The 24834-nt window shown below is 41.6% G+C and overlaps 1 protein-coding gene across 3 annotated transcripts in view; it reads left to right on the top strand.

Moving 5' to 3' along the window:
* Positions 1–8904: 8904 nt before the first annotated feature.
* The window catches only part of LOC136883481 (zinc finger FYVE domain-containing protein 1), a 76560-nt gene continuing 60630 nt past the window's right edge, over positions 8905–24834 (top strand). For 2 of the 3 annotated variants that reach the window (XM_067155820.2, XM_067155818.2), the window contains exons 1-3: positions 8905–9651; positions 10094–10375; positions 18189–18411. In XM_067155820.2, the coding sequence (XP_067011921.1) occupies positions 9385–9651; positions 10094–10375; positions 18189–18411 (772 nt within the window). In that variant the 5' untranslated portion in view covers positions 8905–9384. The remainder of the gene's footprint in view (positions 9652–10093; positions 10376–18188; positions 18412–24834) is intronic. The other variant, XM_067155819.2, reaches the window with a different exon arrangement.

Raw genomic sequence — 24834 nt, 5'->3', positions numbered from 1 at the left:
GGTAGGGGTAAAAGTTTTAGCGCACTTATTGCACTTGTGGATTTTTTCCTCCTGTGTGGGTTGATTTGTGCGGTGGCGTGAGTTTATTCGGTTTGTGCTATCTATGGTAACACTTTTAGATGGGTTTGTTGTTGAAGTGCGTGGTTTGTGTAGGGTTACAGTTTGTTAAACTTAACCTCACTTTTGCATTCAGAGATGAGTGGTGAATTTGATGCTCGAAAACTGACGGATTACTTCCACTGTTGTTAGCACCATAACGCCTATAGCACTGATATCTTCTTTCTTCCGTTTTGTCACTTCATTGGTCGACATTGACTTTCTTTTATTCGTTTATAGTTCCAAATTCCCGGGACCGAGGGGCAGTTCAGTACGTCCGCCCTCTCGCACCTTATCATATTTAGAATTTCCATAAAGAGAAATTCCCCTTGGGGAACCTCCAAAAATTAATTTCGAATATTTCTAAATCGTATGAGCATATTTACAAAACGTTCCAATCAAATTTATCCCATACTATTTGATATAATCATAAGATTAGTAACACCGGAATAGCAGATGAATAAAAAATATTCCTTCAACTCAAATTTATCTTTCATTTTTATCTAACAAGGGATTTTTCTCCACCATTATATATATATATATATATATATATATATCCAGTTTACTCAATAGACATTATATAGGATCACGGATTTCTATAATTAGTACACTGACTGACAGAGCAAATACAACACCAAGGAGTGGTTCGAAAGGGATGAAAGTTGGGGAAAAAACAGAGACGGCACGGACGAATAATTGATGTTTATTTCAAACCGATATGCAGGTTACACAATGCGCACGGCATCGACTCAGTAGGATGTAGGACCATCGCGAGCGGCGATGCACGCAGAAACACGTCGAGGTACAGAGTCAATAAGAGTGCGGATGGTGTCCTGAGGGATGGTTCTCCATTCTCTGTCAACCATTTGCCACAGTTGGTCGTCCGTACGAGGCTGGGGCAGAGTTCGCAAACGGCGTCCAATGAGATCCCACACGTGTTCGATTGGTGAGAGATCCGGAGAGTACGCTGGCCACGGAAGCATCTGTACACCTCGTAGAGCCTGTTGGGAGATGCGAGCAGTGTGTGGGCGGGCATTATCCTGCTGAAACAGAGCATTGGGCAGCCCCTGAAGGTACGGGAGTGCCACCGGCCGCAGCACATGCTGCACGCAGCGGTGGGCATTTAACGTGCCTTGAATACGCACTAGAGGTGACGTGGAATCATACGCAATAGCGCCCCAAACCATGATGCCGCGTTGTCTAGCGGTAGGGCGCTCCACAGTTACTGCCGGATTTGACCTTTCTCCACGCCGACACCACACTCGTCTGCGGTGACTATCACTGACAGAACAGAAGCGTGACTCATCGGAGAACACGACGTTCCGCCATTCCCTCATCCAAGTCGCTCTAGCCCGGCACCATGCCAGGCGTGCACGTCTATGCTGTGGAGTCAGTAGTAGTCTTCTGAGCGGACGCCGTGAGTGCAGGCCTCCTTCAACCAAGCGACGGGAAATTGTTCTGGTCGATATTGGAACAGCCAGGGTGTCTTGCACATGCTGAAGAATGGCGGTTGACGTGGCGTGCGGGGCTGCCACCGCTTGGCGGCGGATGCGCCGATCCTCGCGTGCTGACGTCACTCGGGCTGCGCCTGGACCCCTCGCACGTGCCACATGCCCCTGCGCCAACCATCTTCGCCACAGGCGCTGCACCGTGGACACATCCCTATGGGTATCGGCTGCGATTTGACGAAGCGACCAACCTGCCCTTCTCAGCCCGATCACCATACCCCTCGTAAAGTCGTCTGTCTGCTGGAAATGCCTCCGTTGACGGCGGCCTGGCATTCTTAGCCATACACGTGTCCTGTGGCACACGACAACACGTTCTACAATGACTGTCGGCTGAAGAATGGCGGTTGACGTGGCGTGCGGGGCTGCCACCGCTTGGCGGCGGATGCGCCGATCCTCGCGTGCTGACGTCACTCGGGCTGCGCCTGGACCCCTCGCACGTGCCACATGTCCCTGCGCCAACCATCTTCGCCACAGGCGCTGCACTGTGGACACATCCCTATGGGTATCGGCTGCGATTTGACGAAGCGACCAACCTGCCCTTCTCAGCCCGATCACCATACCCCTCGTAAAGTCGTCTGTCTGCTGGAAATGCCTCCGTTGACGGCGGCCTGGCATTCTTAGCCATACACGTGTCCTGTGGCACACGACAACACGTTCTACAATGACTGTCGGCTGAGAAATCACGGTACGAAGTGGGCCATTCGCCAACGCCGTGTCCCATTTATCGTTCGCTACGTGCGCAGCACAGCGGCGCATTTCACATCATGAGCATACCTCAGTGACGTCAGTCTACCCTGCAGTTGGCATAAAGTTCTGACCACTCCTTCTTGGTGTTGCATTTGCTCTGTCAGTCAGTGTGCATACGGCACCGACACGAATGCAAGAATTGAAGTCATCTTCCAGAGTAGTCTGAATGCTACAGTGCAGAACGTAGACAGTCGGGACAAGGATAATGCAAGTAAGTTATAAAAGACGCAAACATATTGACTGATGCCGTAACAACTTCTAACGATCAGCAAGTAGGAGAGGAGGGCGCCCGGGAGAAGGCTGAAAGACGGAAGCCCAGGAAAAGTAATATCCCTGTAAGAGGCACGAAAGTAGCAGAATGAAACACGATTAAAGCGAGTGCCCGAAACGCATGGCTTTATGTGGGACGTTTATACCGTTCTAGGTCGATAGATGCAGTGCGGGCCTGTTGTCCAACGGCTCTGTACTCTGACCGGCCAACCGAGCAGAGGAGAGGTGGCAACGGCTGTACCGTAGCTCTACTCCTCTGTATTCGGGAGACGGCTGGACCACACGGCTGGCCCCAACCGTCGGCTGTCCTGAGAATAGTTTTCCATTCTCCTGCACTAAGGCGAATGCCGGGACAGTTCGTAGTATAGGCCACGGCCGCCCACTAGTGCTGGGCAAAATAGTTGCGCGCAGACAACCGTTGTATAAAACGGTTACAAAATAACGTACTCCTCCCGAACAAATGAGGGAGTGCGCGGTAATGCCTCATGTCTTTCCTTGCACCGGCCAGTCAGTGATGTATATCATTCTATCCAGTATAAATACAAACTGATATACAGGAATTGAATTCATTTACGAGTTTCAGTCATACAGCATAACCATTGGACATATAAAGATCACAACGCGACCAAGAATTGAGTTTCCAACCAACCTGAGCTGAAAAAAAAGTAGTCTTACAAAATTGATAACAGCTCTTTTTAATTTTTTTATAAATAATGCATAAAACATTATATTGTATATCATGTTAAAATTTGGATTCGATCTGATGACGTATTTTGAGAAATAATTTCTTAAGCTTGACGTATGGTTGAAACACATTTTAAAACGGGCACTTCCTGCGTTCCATTTGCCATTAAAAATATTAAAGTACAAATTTAAAATTCCAAACGTTCGTGACTAACGTGAAATAAAACGAGGAAAACTGTGGCGTGATTGGATTTTTATAGGCCTATTGGTTACATCATAAACAACCTCCAAACTCGAATGAGCATAACAGTTTGGTCGACAGTAGTAATATAACTATTTTTTCTACTTTTTCTAACATTCTTCTAATCTACTTTACATTTTACCCATTCAGACTGCTGGAAACGTGGGCTAGAGGAATTTAAAATTACCGTGTGCTTGAATCGTACCTAATCCCCGATTGAAAGTCTTAAAAATCTACTACCGCACATAACATAGAAATTACAAATATTTATATCTGAATATCAACATAATTTACAAATCCATAACGATATAATCTTAAATTACTGTACTTTCTGCGACCTACAAGTGGAATATGCTCGTAAGAATTACTTCCTTCTTTAAACTGGGGCAATAATAATAATAATAATAATAATAATAATAATAATAATAATAATAATCGTATGGCCTCAGCTACCGTGTGCAGACATTTCGATTTGACGCCATCTGGCTGTCTGCTCGTTAATTTCGACGTTCCGTTTTACTCTAGGCCCACTAGATGGCAGACAGAGTAAACCGGTTCTCTCTTGGGCGTCTATGGCTGAGATTTAATTAATTTTGTCGGGTAAATACCAAATGTATCACCAGAGATCTTTTACATGCCGACATCGACATCGTACGACATGGAGTGTCGAATGGACTTTTTTCCGCCCTTCAAAAATCCGACTACCTCTGCCGGGTTTGAACCCGCTATCTTGGGATCCGGAGGCCGACACTCTGCCACGGATCCACAGAGGCAGCTAACTGGGGCAGTAATAAACCTTGATTGATACCTATGCTTTTAGTTGTTCGTGAAAGGTTGATTCTCAACTCATTATCGCCTTTGTGAGTGTGTCTGTCATTACAGAGTCGGATTTGAAGTCATGTTATTTTTTCGTATTAGTTTTAAATGTTAAATGTCACGGCATCTAAATATCCACTAGTTCTGTATTTCATGACTGAATGGGGGCTGATTAGAATAACTAACAAAATTAACTGTAAAAATACTCGACTAACTGCATCTTGCAACACTCAGGCCATTGAATCTGGGGTAGCACTGTCTATTGTGGCTCTTGGTGACGTCAGGCGCTTCATTCAATAGCAGGGCAGCACTCCAGAACGGCCTATCTGATCTGTGAGTTACACTGGTAAACCCCAGTGTCAAGAAACGCAACGTTTACGGAAGGCAGTTTTGTATAGGTACCGGTTGCGAAACTTGAAACGCCACTTGATTGGTGCTGGCGAAGAACGCAACAGCAGAGCGCCACTGCAACTGCAACTGCAACTGTTATTTTCTTGCATCGGTTTCATCGGTTGTGTTCCGGAAGCGGTTGCGATAAAACGGTTGCGTTGTATCTGTCCCAGCCCTATTGCCCACCCCCTCACCTTCTCCGCACATCTCCTTCACCATAACAAATCTCCCGGCCTGAGAGACTGCGTCACCGTCTAAGAGGCCCGCCTCCCCCCTCTTGGGAGGAATGAAAACGTTTAGTAGTAGTAGTCGTACCGTTCTACGAATAAGGAACAACTGGTAATGTTTCTTAAAGAGAGCGACATTGAAGCAGGAAGAATTGTGTGTGACGAGTTACCTACAAGGGGCAATAGTAAAGCAGTTAAGATAGGAATACCGTTAGAGATGTTGGATGTGGTTAACCAACCACAGTACTGGCCGAAAGGAGTACTAGTCAGGCGGTTCATACATCCTTTTCGGAGGACAACAGAAGGTGCACGATTGTATCACTAAGAACATCAGCAGACTGAGACAAAAGAGAGACGGGAATGTACCATCTTACCAGAAGCTTCGATGCATAACATGGAATATAGAAGGGCTGAAGAATGCGAATAACTCATTAAGTCAAGATAGACTAAAGACATATGATATCGTGATATTGCTAGAAACGTTCTTAACAGAAGAATGGACTCCACCAGACCATTATGCGGCACACGTGTTGGCGACGCAAGGATTATTGGGGCGCCCAAAGGGAGGAATATCGTGCCTTGTAAGCCCAAGTATATCACCGTTCAAACTGACTTATAAAACAGACAATGTATTAGTTGTTAAAACTGCACAGTGCACTATAATGAGGGTCTTCTTTCCACTAGACACCCACGACATAGGAGTGCAGCACTGCCTTCCTTAATATAAACAAGAACGAGCCTCTCATACTAGCCGGTGATATGAACTGCAGGATAGATCTGAGTCCATAAAGACGAAACTCGTACTGGATTTTCTGGAAGCAGAGGGCTTATCCCTTCCCAATGATCTAGACAAACACACATACCGTACTTCTCACATAATGGGAGCAGTACAATAGATCTTGTCTTTTCAGCCATGAAGGGACTTCACTTCATGAAACAGATAGTACTTCAAGATGTAATTATCAGAAAGCACTTACCAGGCGAGACGACTTTCATCACGGACGTAAGAAACAATGTAAACTTCCACCCGCAACGAGAGACTAATCCCAGGAAGATTAATAGTGACCGTCTAGTAGATAAAGTAGCAAAAGCACCGGATCTACTAAACATTATAAGACATGGCTATTTGAACGAAGTAATACGTACAATGGAAAACTTGTTAGAAAATTCAAAGGAATTAGCAAGATCACATAAACACAGAGCTAAACCATGGTTTAATGCTGCTTGCTATGAGTCAAGAAGAAATGCTATTGATGCTCTTCACGCAGTGACTCGTACAAAAACTGACACAAACGTACAGAATTATTCGACATTAAGGAGATTTTGCAAGAAGATAGATAAGGAAGCATATCAGCGTCAAATGGAAATCCAAGTGGTAGAAAAGGCAGAAGAAAACCCATATAAGGCGCTGCAACCGAGATTTCCTAGGCACATGGCAATGGAAACATGGACATCACATTTTGGCAAGGTACTGCAAGCAAGGGACTCCCGACCGATTAAGAGAAATAGTAATGAAACAGATTTAAATATCCAGTTGTTCACAGAGGACGAAGTAGAAGCGGCCATTCTGCAGAGTAAAGATCGATACGCTTGAGTTCCAGATAACATCTTCAATGAACATCTTAAACAAACCTTAACTGTGTTTAAAGCGGTTTGGACAGCCATCATGAATCAATGCCTCATACGAGGAACCATCCCTGACAGATGGAGGTACGCCACTCTAAAAATGTTTTACAAGGGGAAAGGAAATACTGGAGTTCCCGATGCTTATCGGGGTGTCGCTTTAAAATGCATTCCGTTCAAGATACTGAAAAAGCTTAGCACAAATAGATTGACTGACCTCGTGGACTATAAAATAAATACCTGAGGAGCAATTTGGGTTTCATCAGGGAAGATCTAGTCTGCAAGCAGTTAAGTGTCTACAAGATGACATACAGGAAACAACGAGAAACCCAAAAGGAAAATTACATGTAGCTTTCATAGACTTTTCAAAGGCCTTTGACTCAATCAACAGAATGTTAAAGAATGGAGCATGTCTTGGAAAGTGATGCATCTCTCTTAGTTCTGATACGAAACATACTCGCAGAAAACTACGTACAGATTGATGACAATCTGACAAAATCTATCCCAATAGAACAAACGACTGGAGTGCTTCAGGGGGACCCATCGAGTCCGATCCTGTTTAACATAGCGACCATGGATGCAATAACAACAGTAAATTCCAGTAATGTAAAAATATGTGTTTACGCGGATGACATGACGATTGCGTCATCATCTCAGGCAGATCTGCAAGCAGCCTTCAATAGATTAGTGGAATAGGCCGGCAGAAACGACCTCCAGCTGAATGCAAATAAGACAGTAGTTATGACATTCAGACAAGGGGGAAGAAATGCATCACGACACAATTTATTATAAGAACGAAAGATTAACGACGGTCGCATCCTTTAAATACCTCGGAATGGCGCTACAGTCTACAGGAACCACATTCACACTTCACATCAAGGACAAGGTCGCAACTGCGATAATACTAACAGCAATGCACATCTTACACACAAGGCACCTCTCAGTGGATACAGCGATAAAGCTATTCAGAGTGAAGATCTCGCCTATTGTGAGTTACGGATTACCGGTAGCCTACATCTAATGTGGGACCATCTTTCTATGAGCAATTTTCTGGAACTGGAAAAGATCAAGGCAATTTATCTAAAAAAAGAGTACTCAGCGTATCTAAATTCACGCCCTCACGGTTGGTGTATGAGCTGGCGAGAGAAAGGTTTTATTTTTTTATTTTTTAAATAGAGGATCTTCGATAATGGGTGCTATTACATTCTACACCTGCGTATCAGAGTGCGTTAAAAGAACTACACGACAATAAGAAAGAAATATGGAGCACGTTTTACACCACGGATGCTATGATGACTCAAGATTGGCAACGTCCAAATTACGACCTGCGACATATCATGACGCGATTCGCTGTGCATGGATTCCATCACAAAATATGCGACAAGACAAGACATCACGACCCTACTAATGACTGTACTTGCAAATTGTGCAAGAAACAATGCGATCGGTACCATCCATGGGCGCCCGCAGGATCTTTTCCAGGGGGGGGGGGGGGGCATTAACAATGTTCTTGAATATAAAAACCAATATAACGTCAGCAACATTAAATTGTTTTCAGAAACTTCCAGTTATAACATATGCTAGATGACTGTGAGTAATTTCAGTTTATGAAATAATCTGGTATGATATTAAACAATTGAACATCAACATCTTTAGAATTCCAGGGGGGGGGGCAAGTGCCCCCCCTTGCCCCCCTTGTGGGCGCCCATGGTACCATCTTCGAAAGTGTACGGAAAGAACAACGTCGTTGACCTCATTTTGTAGTGAATGAGCAATGTACGATATTGTATTTATTTCTTGGCCATTGGCTGCATTACATTCTATTATTACTAACTGCACCTTCACTATAAAAATAACGAAGTATTTTCTCCCTCTCTTTTAATCTTGCTCTTATCAGCATTCCATTCAAAATAATATGAAATGCACATCGACGATTTAATAAAGAATCAGAAGGAACATTTACGGCGTTTAACTGGCGTTTCTTACATTTGATTGGATGGCCGTATGGCAGAAAACCAATTGAATACGTAAGTGAAGGGGTGTGGCAGGGTTTAAGCGAATTAGAATGTCTCGAATCACATGTTACACCTTTCTGTTCTTATGTTCTCCAGCCTTTTCTCTCCTAACCTTGTTACACCAATCACAGCCTCTAACACAGAGTTAATCTCACTTCTCACTTCCATACAGAAGTAGGTGCTGTCAAAGTATTTCAAGACCAAATTGTCAGAGATGAAACTAGTCAAGCGCACTTTGGTTAAGCGTAGAAACTGGTAGAAACTAATCGGGCTTCGTTGATATCGCGCTCTACTGGTTGCGATTACAGCTTTGAAACACATGAGTCAACGTTTGGCGAGTTGTGAAATTCTTGTTGAAATCTTGGGGACAAGATGTTGTTTACTTTTTCATATTAATACTATCGGTATTTTTTTTTATTTTTTTAAAGAAGTTCGAATAGTATGCGGGCAAAATATTCCTGAGTTGCGGTGAAAGTGATATGCTTAGAATTATTGCGTTGTACTTGCTTCCGTGCCAGTTCCTTTTTTTTTTGTCCTGACAGATAGTGCGTTGTTGATGTTCGGACGGTTCTTTCACTTCTTGGGTCATTGCCAATGTCATTATTATCAAGATGACACATGCCTTCAGGTAGCGAGAGTGATTTTATTATGAGTGTTCGTAACTCAGGTGATGACTTGATTAAATTTCAGTTATTTGATCCTATTCGTCCGTGAGGTTGAATTGACTTGTTTAAGTACATCAAAATGAACCTCGTGCTAAATCTCACATGGATCGACCTGTGAATCCTGTTGTTCAAAGAAAAAGTCTTCACTGCAGGAGGTTGGAGGAGAATAGCAACTCTCCAGCAATTATGCAGTCGATAGATAACCCATCGTTGTTAGGAAATAGTAGACTGATGAGTGATCCTTATCCTGGTAGCCTGCCTCCTGATGTGACATTAACCTCCGAATTTACTTCGCTGAAATTGGGACCAAGGTTCGAAGATAGCAATGGTGGAAGTTTCTTACTAATTGATGGAAAAGAGCACCTAAAGGTACCTCCTTTCATTTTGTATTGCTGAAAATAACTATATTGGCATAACTATCACTAACATCCTTTTGAATTTCTGATTTATTTCTCTGTTATACTGTCATAACTTGTATGTAATTTTCTGAATTATCATTTCTCTTCTCCACAACTTCTTTGTGTGAATGCTGGCTGTTTTATGTTTTCCTTGTATGAGCTCATTCTCTATCTATGTTCATGTGCTCATTTCTTGCATGGGTACAAATACTCTATAACGTTGAGCTATAGATGTTTGTATTAGCTTTGTTGTGCTGTGTGTAAGGGTAGTTAAATTGGCCAGTATCCTATAGCTTTATAGTAAATTACCGTTGTTTGAGAATCGTGACATTGCTAACCTTTTATACAGTTGTGGGTTGAAGGCTCTATCATTTGTATTGAATTGGTGACAATAACTCTTATCTTGTTCACAGGTTTCATCTGCAGAACAATTCATAGGTCGTCTTGGCTGTGATGCATCAACACGTGTTAAAGTGGTGTCAGTGTTTGGTAATACTGGTGATGGAAAGTCACACACACTGAATCACACGTTTTTTGAAGGGCTTGATGTTTTTCGAACATCGTCAGAACAGAACTCTTGTACGTTAGGAGTGTGGGCAGCATTTGATCCTCGACTACGTGTAATATGTCTGGATACAGAGGGATTGTTGGGTACAACAAGCCATGAGAATCAGCGCACAAGACTTTTACTGAAGGTAAAGATTCACTATTACATGTAAAACAGGGGCAAAGGTATAAAATTCCCCTTTCAGCCAAGACTGATAGAGCGTGCTACGCATGACGATGTTCCTTTCTTCCTATTTCCTTATGTTACTTACCCACATGATTGCCAACTTTTGACTACACACTCCTATGTATACATATTAAGTATTGGTCTGTGCACGCCCTAGATAATGGTAAAACCCATTGGTCTAACATGTCAGGGGTGCATAGCATAGTCTCTCAAAGAGAGTGTGTTGGGACACTTGTTTCATGTCGGATCAATAGTGGTTCATGGTATAATCTATTGGTGGTTGCAGTAAATTTTATCCTTTCTGATAAAAGCCTTCAGGTTGGTCAGGATAGCTTCAATCATGATAGCAGAAAATAAGGAATAAAACATGATTTGGGGGAAATAGTTTTAACACAAATTATCAGATAATCTGGATAAGTTAATTTTGTATTACTTTAACTTAGAGGCCCCCTAGAAAACAGTCGTCTTGTCTAGGTGAGCTATTATGGAATGGTCCAGTTCCGCACCAAAATTATGGAACAGGCCAGAATGCACAGGCACATCTATGATGTCATACTTGCGGGACCTGCCTGGGGAGTAGGGGTTTCGGATGGCGGGGAACTAAAGTTAGCGAATACTTTTTTATCGATTTCCTTTCTTTTCTCTCGTCACTCTCCTTCTCCTGCTCTCTTCACTCCACCTGTCTCCTCTTATCCTATTTTACGTTTATTTGCATGAAATTATCTGTTATAAATTCCTGGTTACTGGAATCAGATGAGGATTCACATTCTCATGTCCTCTCAGCGCAAGTTCAAATCCTTCACAGAATCTTACACAATTTATGATATTTGAAACATACCTATTCTCTATTTCTTTAATGCTTTTATGTATTTACTGTCTAACTGCATTACAATATTCACTTTTTTCCAAATATCGACAGGCTTAAAGCATTTTAATGTGTATCTTCACTGCTTTGTGCTTTTTGATTCTATACATCAGGTGATTTATATACCATATAATCTCGAATACCACCCGCCTCCGAATAAGACCCGCACCCTTATTTTGAAAGAACAAAATTTTAAAAAAAAACAAAGTGAAGTCAAAATTATTTACAATCTTTACTAACATACATCCAATGATTAGAAAATACAAATAAAAGTAAACAAACATTTCCAGAACAATATCCAACGAGTTCATTCATCATCATCATCGAACATCGTCAGAACAGAATTCTTGTACGTTAGGAGTGTGGGCAGCATTTGATCCTCGACTACGTGTAATATGCCTAGATACAGAGGGATTGTTGGGTACAACAAGCCATGAGAATCAGCGCACAAGACTTTTACTGAAGGTACCAACTTTGGAACTTTCAGCACCATCACCTTCCCACGAAATGTCATCATCGCTGCCATCCATTGCATTAGAAATGCTACATTTCCTGAAGCTCTTCCGTATGAGGTCTCCAGGGATACGATTCCATGCTGTCAAAATCCACGAACACAGCAGCTGAACTTCCGGGCGCTGAATGCGACCAATTGGCGTCAGTGTGTGATTATCAGCCGCCATCCATTCTGTATAGAGCTGTTTCAAGGCTGTTTTAAATGGACGGTTCACGCAGACATCCAGCGGCTGTAGCATAGACGTCATCCTGCCCGGAATGACTGCTAGGTCAGTTTTCCCATCCTTGATATGTTTCTTCACAGCGTCTGTTGTGTGACCGCGCTAACTGTCGAGAACAAGCAAGCTCTTTTGTCCCAATAATGCACTAGGGCGACGTTGCCAGACACACTTTACCCAGTCTTCCACAAGTGAACTGTCCATCCAGCCGGAGTTCTGAGATCTGACGATAACATCAGCAGGTAGATTTTTAGGAAGCGTCTTTCGCTTGAGAACAATGTACTGCAATTTGATTCCATCGGCGAGAATACACAACATTACCGTACACCATTGTTTTTCATTACCACCTGTTCTAATGGTAACACTTTTCGCACCTTTAACATTCACAGTCCTGTCCACTGGCATTTTAAAGTAGACTGGTATCTGATCTGGATTGCCAGTTTGGGAAATCAAATGTGCATTTTCCTTCCACCGAGCTCGATAGCTGCAGTCGCTTAAGTGCGGCCAGTATTCGGCAGATAGTGTGTTCGAACCCCACTGTCGGCAACCCTGAAGATGGTTTTCCGTGGTTTCCCATTTTCACACCAGGCAAATGCTGGGGCTGTACCTTAAGGCCACGGCCGCTTCCTTCCCAGTCATAGCCCTTTCCTATCCCACCGTCGCCATAAGACATATCTGTGTCGGTGCGACGTAAAGTCAATAGCAAAAAAAAAATGGGGGGGGGGGCATTTTCCTTCCGCAACTGAATTATGTAACGCTGAAACGACAATAACTTCTCATCGTAGGCACCAGGAAGACACTGTGAAATTGAGGTATGCCTTCCTACGCTCAACCCATTTCTTTTCTAAAAATTATAAACCCATCCTCAGCTTGCTTTAAACTCTTCCGATGAAAGTTCCTTTGCAATCTTTATTGCCTTTAGCTGACACATTTCTGTTGATGCACCATATCCCAATTCCCGCCTTTCTGTCACAAAGTTTTTTTTCAATGAAAACTGTGCACTCAGTCCACGAAAAGCTCTACAATCACCACTACATGTCAATAGCACATTTTTCTTCTTTTGCCAATCGCAAATACATGACTCGTCAATATTGTGTTTCCTACCGGTGGCACGATTTCCAATAATTTCGGCTTCCCGAACTACTATCAGTTTCTCACTCACAGTAAAAGATCGCAAACGCTTTGTTGAATTCATGTTGATACTCCGAGAACATGCGTGAGTCTGACGCCAAGCGCGGGAGTAGTGTATACTGAGAGCAGAGAGTGCATTGTTGCCAAGCTGCGCCGGCGGTGCTGCCCGATTTACGCACATTCGGAAAGATAAGTTTCCCAAAATTTTAAATAAGACCCGCACCCAATTTTGGAAGCGATATTTTCGAAAAAAACAGTGCGGTTGGTATTCGAGGTTATACAGTATATTGCACCTGATTTGGTATATATATCCTTGGCACCAAACAATAAGTACCAAGCTCGATAGCTGCAGTCGCTTCAGTGCGGCCAGTATCCAGTATTCGGGAAATAGTGGGTTAGAACCCCACTGTCGGCAGCCCTGAAGGCGGTTTTCCGTGGTTTCCCATTTTCACACCAGGCAAATGATGGGGCTGTACTTCAATTAAGGCCACGGCCGCTTTCTTCCCACTCCTAGCCCATCCGTGAACCATCGTCGCCATAAGCCCTATCTGTGTCGGTGCGACGTAAAGCAACTTGCAGTAAGTAAGTAAACAATAGGTAAGTACTTTTTTTTCCCCCCTCTGTTCAGCCACAAAGTCAGTTATGTTTATTACAAGGCTAGACAAATCAGAAAAAAACTCGAGTCAGCAAAATTTCTTACGAGCCAGGATTCACAAAGAAAATTCTCTTGCTTACTCCTATAGTATTAACCAGTTTGATCTAGTGGCCATCAGCTGTTATAACCGCTTCCTTCTTATCCTCTCCACCCAAAGTCTATATTCCTTTATTTGAAAATACCCGTGCTCTGTTGATTTTGTCGATTCATAACCTAGTAGTATAAGGTCATTTAAAAGCTAATAAGTTTTTTTTTATCCTGGCAGAGTTAGGGATGTAGGCCTACTCTCTTTCGTACACCTGGAATACTGTTAATAATAACTACTAGTTTTAAATTATACAAAAAATAATGACAGTAAGTTGGAAAGAAATGTTTACAATAATAAAATTAATTGTACGAATAAAATAATAGGTAGAAATAGAGAGTCCGCCCTGCAGTGATTACTGTATTACATAATATGTTAGTTTCAATGCTGCTATTCTTACCTAGAAATGATTCTGGAGGAGAGATTAGTTCATTACGCCTGTCAGGGTCCAACCCACCCGCCCCTAGAAGTATATTTACTTTTATAACCTGAAGTAGTGGTCCAGGCACCATTATCCATTGCTTCAGCCAAGGATCACGGGCATTGGCCAACATTACCAACCACTGCAAAAGAAAAAACTAAAGAGGCCCGCAAAGTTTGGAAGTTTCATGGCGTCGCACAGTGACCTTACACTTTCTCAATTCCTCCTTTAATCTCTGGGCTTATGGCAAGGAATGAAGGTCATTCATTAGTCTTGATGTATTTTTTGCATATCCAGGCCAATCTCTGTCATGAGAACCACACTCACTTCGAGAGACTTTGTCTATAGCCGCGATGCAAACTGCCCGCACAGCAAGAAAAAAAAGTAATTTAGAAGTTGTAATCTATCTTTGCACATCCAGGTCAATCTCCTCCCTTCAAGAGGCTCTTTTCTGTTGCCGCGGCGCATACTGTTCGCACGGCAAGAAAAATTAATATAGCCATATCAAACCAATGACCAACAGTTGGTAGCAGTGCTATTCTACTCACCTCTACCTACCTCAGAACTACTAGTGGAAACCTAAGTATTAAACAAAGGACAGTCACTTCGCATGCGCCACACAAGGCAATTTATGCTGTCTGTTTATAGAGAAGATTTCAACTTATTTTCAAATAGGTTCATAGTACTAAATGCCCTTTCATATAAAGCTGTTGATGTTTAAAGAACTGCAACAATGCTGATGAGTTTTCCGAGAAAACAAAATCTTACATACATTCGTAAATTTTAGGTGCCAATACATTTCTTCTCGCCATCGCAGCTGGGCGCCTGAGCTATTTCCAGCCCCGGTTTATCATGAACTGGCTGATGTACCCGTGCTTCGCTGTGGGATTCTCAGAAAGACTGTCTTTGTGGTTTTCTAACTGAAGTCAACATAGGTCATTAGCTCATTACAATAAACGTCAGTAGGAATGTAGTGATTAAAAGCAATGTTATAATAAAAATACTCGATCAAATGAAAAACCGCACATTTTCTCACTTTTAATGAACAGTACTACGGTGCCGATATAACAGTCCAAAGTCCCAGTGCTAGAATGACCAGGCCGCAGACAGCCGTGGACACTCCTCTGCCATTGTTTATGTAAGTGAGCATACTGCTCATTACAGTCAGTGCCACAGAGTAGGAATTGAATAGCTCAAATGCTATGATGAACCATTGTGTTATCTAAGTTATCTAACTCCCCAGCTACTTCCCGCCAATATTCAGGCAGGCTGTTATACTCGGTACGACCGGGTGAGTTGGCCATGTGGTTAGGGGCGCGCAGATGTGAGCTTGCATCTGGGAAAGACAGTGGAACCTTGGATTGCAAGCATAATTCGTTCCGGCAACATGCTCGTATATCAAAGCAAATTTTCCCGTAAGAAACTATTGAAACTCGGATGATTCGTCCACAACACAAAAACATTTATTCGCATAACATTCCTAAAACAAAATATAATGTAAAACAATTAAACTGCACTTTACCTTACAATAGAATCATTGTTGGTGTGAGGGAGACGAGAGATGACATGAGAAGAATTACTGTATAGCACGAATTCCACTAACGGAATCACTGCTATCGGTTCATTGGAAGTGTTTTCTTTTCATGCAACTTTAACGAGGAACCTGTCCAATGACTGTTGCTTTTGCCTCTTTTTGAGGATTTCACGAAAATGTGACATTGCATTGTCATTGAACAGATTCATCCACTGTAATCATCTCCTTCTTCCGACCGAATTCCTTTTTAGCCTTCTTTTCATTCACAGGGCCCATCGTTGCAGAACAGTTATATCACAGATGACAGAAACAAAACATGTACACTCGTACGGTGTTGACTATGCGAGCGAGGCACGCCAACTGAAGTCCAGTGTGGGAAATGATTACACACACTTTCCCAGGAAAGAGAGTGGCAGGGGGAGGGGAAAACAAAGGCACAGGGGAGGTGGAAACGTACGTACACGTGACGCTCGTATTGCGAAATCTCACTCGCTTATCAAGTCGCAATTTATTTAAAATATTTGCTCGTCTTGCAAAACACTCGTAGACCAAGTTACACGCAATCCGAGGTTCCACTGTAGTGGATTCGAACCCTACTGTCGGCAGTCCTGAAGATGGATTTGCGTGGTTTCCCATTTTCACACCAGGCAAATGCAGGGGCTAAACCTTAATCAAGGCCACGGCCGCTTCCCACTCGCAGCCCAATCCTATCCCACCGTCGCCATAAGACCTATCTGTGTCTGTGCGACGTACAGCAAATTTAAAAAAAAACTCGCTACGCAACAGTAATCCCATCTATCAGAAATGAGTGGCAACAGGAGACACAAAGCATTTTACAACGAACTCTGGTCAATGTCATGTTATTGTTGATCAATTTTATGAGGCCTTCACATTTAGTTTTCTTTCAACTCTGTGATATTAGGGCGTCTTATAAAATTATTTACAGCGTAGATTGTAGTTCCTTATTCCCCAACTTTACATACTGATTTTCATTAAACTCTCTTCACCCATTTTCTCGTGACTCGGCACTGATATGGACTTCAAGCAACAAAAATTCAAATTCATGAATATCTCTGTTATCATAGCCGGTACGGCAGAAATGTATGAGATATAAATGATCGGAAATTTAATACTATATATAATTTTAGTTCTGTAGTATTTATCGACAGGACCACTAATAACATAAATATTTGAGAAATAAATTTTAGGCCTTCCCCTAAGCTACCATTCCTATCAGCGTGAATACAATTATTTATGGCCTAGATTGTAGCGACTTATTCCCCGACTTTGCATACCAATTTTCATTAAGATAGGACCACTAATAACATAAATATTTGAAAATTAAATTTTAGGCCTTCCCCTAAGCTACCATTTCTATCAGCGTGAATACAATTATTTATGGCCTAGATTGTAGTGACTTATTCCCCGACATTGCATACCGATTTTCATTAAATTCTCTTTAGCCGTTTTCTAGTGATGCGTGTACATACATACAGACAGACAGAAATTGCGGAAAATTAAAAAGTGCATTTCCTTGTTACTGTGGACACGACCGATACATATATACCATTCTTTTTAAATTTTGAGCAATGTACAGTCAAAACTCTTATTTTATATATATAGATAGATGGAATGAACATACTACAGTACTGCTTGTTCTTGCTTTTTACAGTCTGTTCTAGAGAATGAAACCATCAACTTCCTGCATTTACAGGTTGCCACTATGGACAAAGTGAAATTATACAATATGGAATATAGGTTTTCATTACTGTAAATTTTATAGTCTATAAATACATTGTATAGTGCTTTATATTACGAACTGTAGAGATGAAATGTATTATCCCCTGTGGCTTTGATTTCCAGCTTTTCATCTGTTGGATGTAGGCTGAATAATTTTAACACTAAACTAGACACTGAATTAAATTTTTAACAGGCATACACTTTCAAGTTTAATGAACGGCAACAGTACCCTTGATGTTTACTGCTGCAAGGTTGCAGCTCTGCTTCAACCTGGATGGATCAGCAGTACAGAGGCTAATGGCTCCCAGATGTGAACTAGCAAGGTAGATGTGCACTCATTGGAAACTAGCAAGAATTCCGACCAGCTGCCAGGTTGCAGAGGTACTGCCGCCATACATAGAGTGAAGACCTTCAAACGAATCGCAGCTCAGCGCTAATGAATCATTAAAATGATGTAATAAAACTGGTGGTTGCTACGAAACAGATCATAATTTACCTATAATTATACATTTTATATATATATATATATCCACAATTGTAAACAATTAAATCCTATATTAGTATGAATGGTACTATACTGTATTTTAACAAGAGACTCATCTGTTTCTCACAGGTACTGGCCGTATCGGACATAGTAATCTATCGCACCCGCTCTGAGCGACTGCATCATGACATGTTCACGTTCTTGGGCTCTGCTTCCCGTGCTTACACGCAGCATTTTCAGTCAGCCCTGCAGGCCGTGGGGCAGCGCGGAGAGTTTGGAGGACCTCTGTCTGCCCTGGGGCCGGCAGTCATAATCTTTCACGAGACTCGTCACACTCGTGCTCTACAATCTAGTGAGTATATGAGTTTTAAAAATACCGGTAATCATGGTTATATGAAGGCCGTGTCTGTGACTGAAATAGTAAAAACTGTTACCAGTCACAAGTTTTATTCAGAGACTTAGCTTTGGTGACATCTATGTTGGATCAAACGAACCTGTAGTTGACTCAACATAAATGTAGTAAATTCATAATGTACACTTGAGCAAACAAAAAATTGATGCATGAAAAAATGTTAGTCCTGTATAGGGTATCGTCCTCTGGTGAGGCGGTACAGCTACAACAAAAAGTAATGCAACTTGCTTATTGTTGCCATTGATGCTTTCACGGCCCGTACTTATAGACATGATATAGGCTTTTGGGCTTATGTCTTGTCAAGAAAATAAGGTGAAATTCTTTGTTTCGCAGAGAACTTTGCTCTGTGTCATCAGAAGAAAATTTCGACTGTCCACGGAAAGGCTTCTCAAACAATGAGGTATTTGAATTAGGCGTTGTAATAGAAGTGGAAATGGTATGTTTATTCGTTACCAGATAGCTCTCCGGACGCGGTACAGCGCTAGTGTTTGAAGCAGAAGCTGACGGAACCATCGGAATCGGTCTGAGAGGGTCATATTACATAACCATACCTGCCAACTTTCCCGATTTTTGACAGTTTTTCCTGCCTCCCGTTTATTCAATTATTTCTCCCGATTTTAGCTCTTTTTTTTTTTTTTTTTTTTGCTGAACTTCAAACATTTGTTTTCATATTCTGCCATTTCAGTTTTTTTATGCCAGTGGCCGGAAGTCTTTTGCTCATTGGCTGCTTTCAAACGAAATATTGACGTTTATTAATGCGAGAAATGTGTGCAAATGTGTGATGTTTATTGAAGCCTGTATATCGCAACGTGTATATCTCACGTGCTATGTTCGTGTTCGTTCACATAAGTTTAGTCGATTCTAGAGACTAGTCGCTAGTCTTGGAGTCTTTTTTTATTTTTATTTAGTGACAGAAGTTCAATGATAACGACTAGTGACTTTTCTAGATATTTGGAGACAATTCTGACTAATTTTAATTTATCTCGATATAAATAAGTTTTGTCTGTACATTGCTCAGAATTAAAAAAGAATGACATTTCTGTACCGGTTGTGACCACAGTAAACAAGGGTAAATGAACATTTTAATTTTACATAATATTTGTATGTATGTATATATGTATGCCCATCACGAGAAAACGGCTGAAGAGAAATTAATGAAAATTGGTATATGATGTTGGGGAATAATTCGCTACAATCTAGACCATAAATAATTTTATTCACGCTGAGTGAAATGGTAGTTTAGGGGAAGGCCTAAAATTTAATTCTCAAATATTTGTTATTATTGGCCCTATCGATGAATACTGCATAACTAAAGTGATATATTACATTTTCTATCATTTATGTATCGCACATTTTTACCGTACCGGCTTTGATAACAGAGATATTCGTGAATTTGTATTCTTATAACCCAGCTCGATAGCTACAGCCGCTTAAAAGTGCAGTCATTATCCAGTATTCGGGGATGGTGGGTTCGAACCCCGCTGTCAGAAGCCCTGATATTGGTTTTCCGTGGTTTCCCATTTTCACGCCAGACAAATGCAGGGGCTGTACCTTAATTATGGCTATGGCTGGTTCCTTCCCACTCCTATACTGTCCCATATCATCTCCATAAGACCTATCTGTGTTGGTGCGACGTAAAGCAACTTGTAAAAAAAGAAAATTTTTAAATTTGGATTTTTGTTGCTAAATCCGTATCAGCTCCGAGGTACGAGAAAATGGGTTAACAGAATTTAATGAAAATCGGTATGTAAAGTCGGGGAATGAAGAATTTTATTCACTCTGTTCGAAATCGTAGTTTAGGGGAAGGTGCCAAAAATGTAATTTTTAATTACCTGTCTTATTGGTCATATCGAAAAGTACTACATAACAAAAGTTACAGAGAATACAATTTCCAATTATTTATATCTTATTCAGTTTTACCATATAGACTATAATAATATTGGTGGTAATGGTGATTAAATTGTGAAGAATGAGAAAAAAGTCATGAGGGAACGATCCCTTGAATAATAAGACAAGAGGGAGTCATGAAAGAAAGGACGACTCACTTTACATTAGATGCTCTAATATCACAGAGTAGGAGGAAAACTAAATGTGTAGGTCAGCAATGTAGAAAGCTCATAAAATTGATCAACAATAACATTATATTGACCATTGTTTATTGTGATGTGCTTTGCGTTTTCTGCTGCCATTTATCTCCGATAGATGGGGGTTACTGCTGCGTAGGTGCGTATCGAGTATAACAGCCTGGCTGAATATTGGTGGGATGTAGCTGGGGTGTTAGGGATCTCTCTTCTTTAGCATGCCATTCCTCTGGTTCATAAATTTTCTGATACTACTGGTAGGTAACATACTGGATCATCATAGTATTCCAGCTATTCGATCCCTACTCTAAGGCAGTGATTGGAATGAGCAGTGTGCACACTTAAATGAAATAATTACACAGGAGTGTTTGCAGTTGTTTGCAGCCTGGTCGTTCTAGCTCTGGAACTTTGAACTGTTAGATCGACACCGTAGTACTTACATGTTATAGACAGCTGAACAGCTACTTAAGAAGACTGTTGTCTAATCTGAACATACGAAATTAACATCTTTAACAGTCTATCAGCTTTACTTCTTCTTATCCTCCAATAGGAGTATTCAAGGAAACCCATTTCTATTTCATTATAAAGACTGAGCTGTTTATTGCTCTACCCTCAACAGGTTTTGGGCACATTGACTCAGCGCTTCGAAAAGTGTAATCTTGCGAACTTGTGAATGCAGCTTGATACTACAATTTTACCCAAGGACATTCTATTCATTTTATGTTAGTCAAACACCTACATTGATACCCTGTTTTTACGATTTGTAAGAACAATCAGGATCCTGATTATTCACCTTTACAGGTTTGAGTTTGAGGCTGATGATGCCCTTAATATGGGCGAAACATGTCCCTTGTAACTTTTTATGATAAGATTTAATTCTTAATTTACTAGATCTCTTTGTATTGACTAGGTGGATATTAAAAATAACACTTGTAGACATACTTTGTATTTACCATAGTACTTTTCGTTAAAAGAGAGAAAATATACTGTTTTTCGTTTTTTGAATATTTCATACGACAGCATTGCTTTTTAATCGCGACATTCATACTGACATCATTGTAATGACCTATGTTGACTGTTGACTTCAGTTGGAAAAACTATAAGGACAGTCTTTCTGAGAATTTTGTAGCAAAGCACGGGTACATCAGCTAGTTATTTGATAGAAATAGCATTGCGCTTCACATAATCGCATGGGCGCTTGATGCAATATATTAATCTATGCATTTACTTAGTAATGTCATGACTGATTCACACATGTGGAGCATGAATTCATACTATTTTCAGAAGGCTTATCAGAGACCGACATACTTCCTGTGAGGGAATAGAGATGTTTAATTTTTAGCCTTGTATCCTCATACAGCAACAGTCAGGCTTTGAGACAAAAAGTGTTATAAGTATATCGTGGTACTGTATTGTGCAAGACATGTAGAATAAGCAGTTTTGACCAATTGTATCTCCTGATTTCTCCTGATTTTTATATCAAAATCTCCTGATTTTTGGTTTTGTAAAGTTGGCAGGTATGCATAACATATGTAAACACACACATGAAGGTATGACATTGACACAAGCCTGGAATGAAGCATTTGGCGATGAGGAACGTATGAATTTGGGAAACACCGAAACGAGGGCCATCTCCTTCCATGTGTCCAATATAACACCCCACAAAGTTTATTTATTGTAACCCCAAAAAGCATCATGCGAACGTGGGAGAGGGTAGGTCAGTGTTTCTTTATATTGCATTTCCACCTTGCCCAACATGTTCAGTGGGGTTCAAGTTTAGAGGGACCCAATTGAGCAGTTCAGTGAGTCCTGCTCAGAAAACAGTCCTGAACACAACCGTTCATGTGGATTGGTGAATCTCCTTTCAGGAACTGTAAAACCTCATCTGGATAGCGCTCTATCTCACTCGGAACCATAATATTCTGCAGAATGTCCGAATATTGGTCCAGTGTGAGATGGTCGTCTATTCAATGAAGCACTCCTACCCTATCAGGCGATATCCACCCCCAGCACAAATTATGCAGCCACTGCGTGAGGCTATATCCGTTTATCTTTTGTCGTATGGGCTCCCCAGGACTTGTAAACATGAACCATCCTGACCCTTGCCAGACTGAAAGAAGTCATGTCAGAGAAGATCACTCAATCCCAGTTAACTCCCCTCTTGGCAAAGGCACACTAAACTACAATCTGTTCATCAGAGAGACCTTTTGGTTGCAGTTTTTTTGCAGTGGAGTTGGGCTACTTATGATCGTTTACGGACCATGTATGACATCCAGGAAAATTTGTCGTTTGAATGAGCTCTGCCAAGTTTAAGGAATGGTTTTCCTGTGAAGTTTCAGGTAACATGTTGTGTTCTTCCCTGGTAGAAATCCACATTAAACCAGTGCCTGGTAGACTTCCGATGTCCGACACCCACCACTGCTCTTTGCATCTCTGATTTTTTTAGTATGCTCTGGAAAGTGCATTTTGCCCATACTGTAAAATGGTATTTTTGCAATTTCACAACTCTAGCATTGGATCAATAAATATATATAGCAATTGTCTTAAACATATTTTCAGATAGTGTCCAGAAAGGTTCTGGAGTATCTTTAGGGCACTTGAGAGAGCTCTATATTCCTTCTTTTGCTGTTTGCAAATTTCATATAACTACTCTTCACTTATGTTTGAAGATTCCAATTTTATAATAGGCTCTGCTTCTTGCAAAAGTACCTCTCTGTGAGTGGGAGCAGTATAATAATGTTCACGATACCCCATGCCTGTTAAAAGAGATGACTAAAAGGGACCGCCGGGGCTCTTCACTTGGGAGCTTGGGTTGGCGACTATGGGGTCATTGGTGGAGTCCCGGCATTGCTTCCACTCACTTGTGGTAGGCTCCTCACTTTCATCAATCCTATCCGACGGGGTTATTAGAATGTGTCTTCCCTCCTTGTTCTTTCCTTAGCTAGCTTTCTCTGTCCGGGGATTTTTCAAGCGACGAAGTACTTGAGTCGGCGCCACCAAGTCAGGGCTCTTGTGCAGTCTGAAGAGACAGCTTCTATGCCGACAAAGAAGGCTAGGAAATGCCTCAGTTCCCTCAGTTAGTTACAGATTAATTGTATCTATTACCGATATGGTTACAATATCGAGGCGTAGGGAGTCTTTCATTTTACTGCCCCGTATGGGTGGGGGACGCAGATGAAGAATACACCCACGGTATCCCCCGCCTGTTCTAAGAGGCGACTAAAAGGGGCGACCAAGGGATGATCGAATTAGAACAATGAGACTACTTGTAATTTGTACCATCATGCGGGGAACACCATGGGTCGCCTTTACTCACGAGTAGTACCACTGTTTGGTACACAATAGGTTTGTGATTAGTAACAACAGAGTGTGAATCAGGGTGGGATTTACAGTACCCGTGATTAGTACCACTGCATGCGGAACATCACGGGCTTACATTGCCTGTAATTAGTACCGTTATGTGAGAAACACCATGGATCTGGGCATTGCCTGTGATTAGTACCATTATATGTGAGACACTGTGGGTCTGCGTTGCCTATGATTAGTACCCACTATGTGAGGAACACAACAGGATAGTGCAAGTCCCTGTAATTAGAACACTGTGTGAGGAACACCATAGGTTTGCGTTGCCTGTAAGTGGTGCCATTAGGTGAGAAACAACATAGGTCTTCGTTACATGTGCATATTACATTACCTGTGAGTAGTACCACGATGTGTGGAATACCGCGAGTCTACGCTAGTTTTGATTAGTACCGCAACATGACAAATACTGTGGTTCTACTTTACTAGCGATATGTACCGTAATGAAGGGCTGATGACCTGGATTTTGGACCCCTTTTGATAACGAGCATCATCGATTCAGGATTGTGCTTTAGAAGCAGTCCTTTGCTCAGTAATACTGTTTTACGATAGTTTCTGGGAATGTGGTGCATTGCGGGTCGGGTCCACTGATTGTTTTAAATTCATATTCACCCATTCATTCTTCGTCATCATGTTTTGAATTCTGGTCAGTGGATGATTTTGGACTTTTAAAATGTCATTACATTTCGTCTCATTTCGTACCATTAGGGGCCGATGACCTAGATGTTAGGCCCCTTTAAACAACAAGTGTCATCATCAGTCTTTCATTTTCACGCCCTTTGTGGCCTCGTCTTTCTTTGGCCGATACCTTCATTTTTCGAAGTGTCGGATCCCTTCCATTTTTTCCCTCCGATTAGTGTTATTAGAGGATGGTTGCCTAGTTGTACTTTCTATTAAAACAATAACTACCACCTCCACCACC

Source organism: Anabrus simplex, chromosome 11 (genome assembly GCF_040414725.1).
Source record: "Anabrus simplex isolate iqAnaSimp1 chromosome 11, ASM4041472v1, whole genome shotgun sequence".
NCBI lineage: Eukaryota > Metazoa > Arthropoda > Insecta > Orthoptera > Tettigoniidae > Anabrus > Anabrus simplex.
The sequence above is the reverse complement of the archived record's forward strand: the minus strand, read 5'-3'. Positions and strand labels throughout refer to the sequence as shown.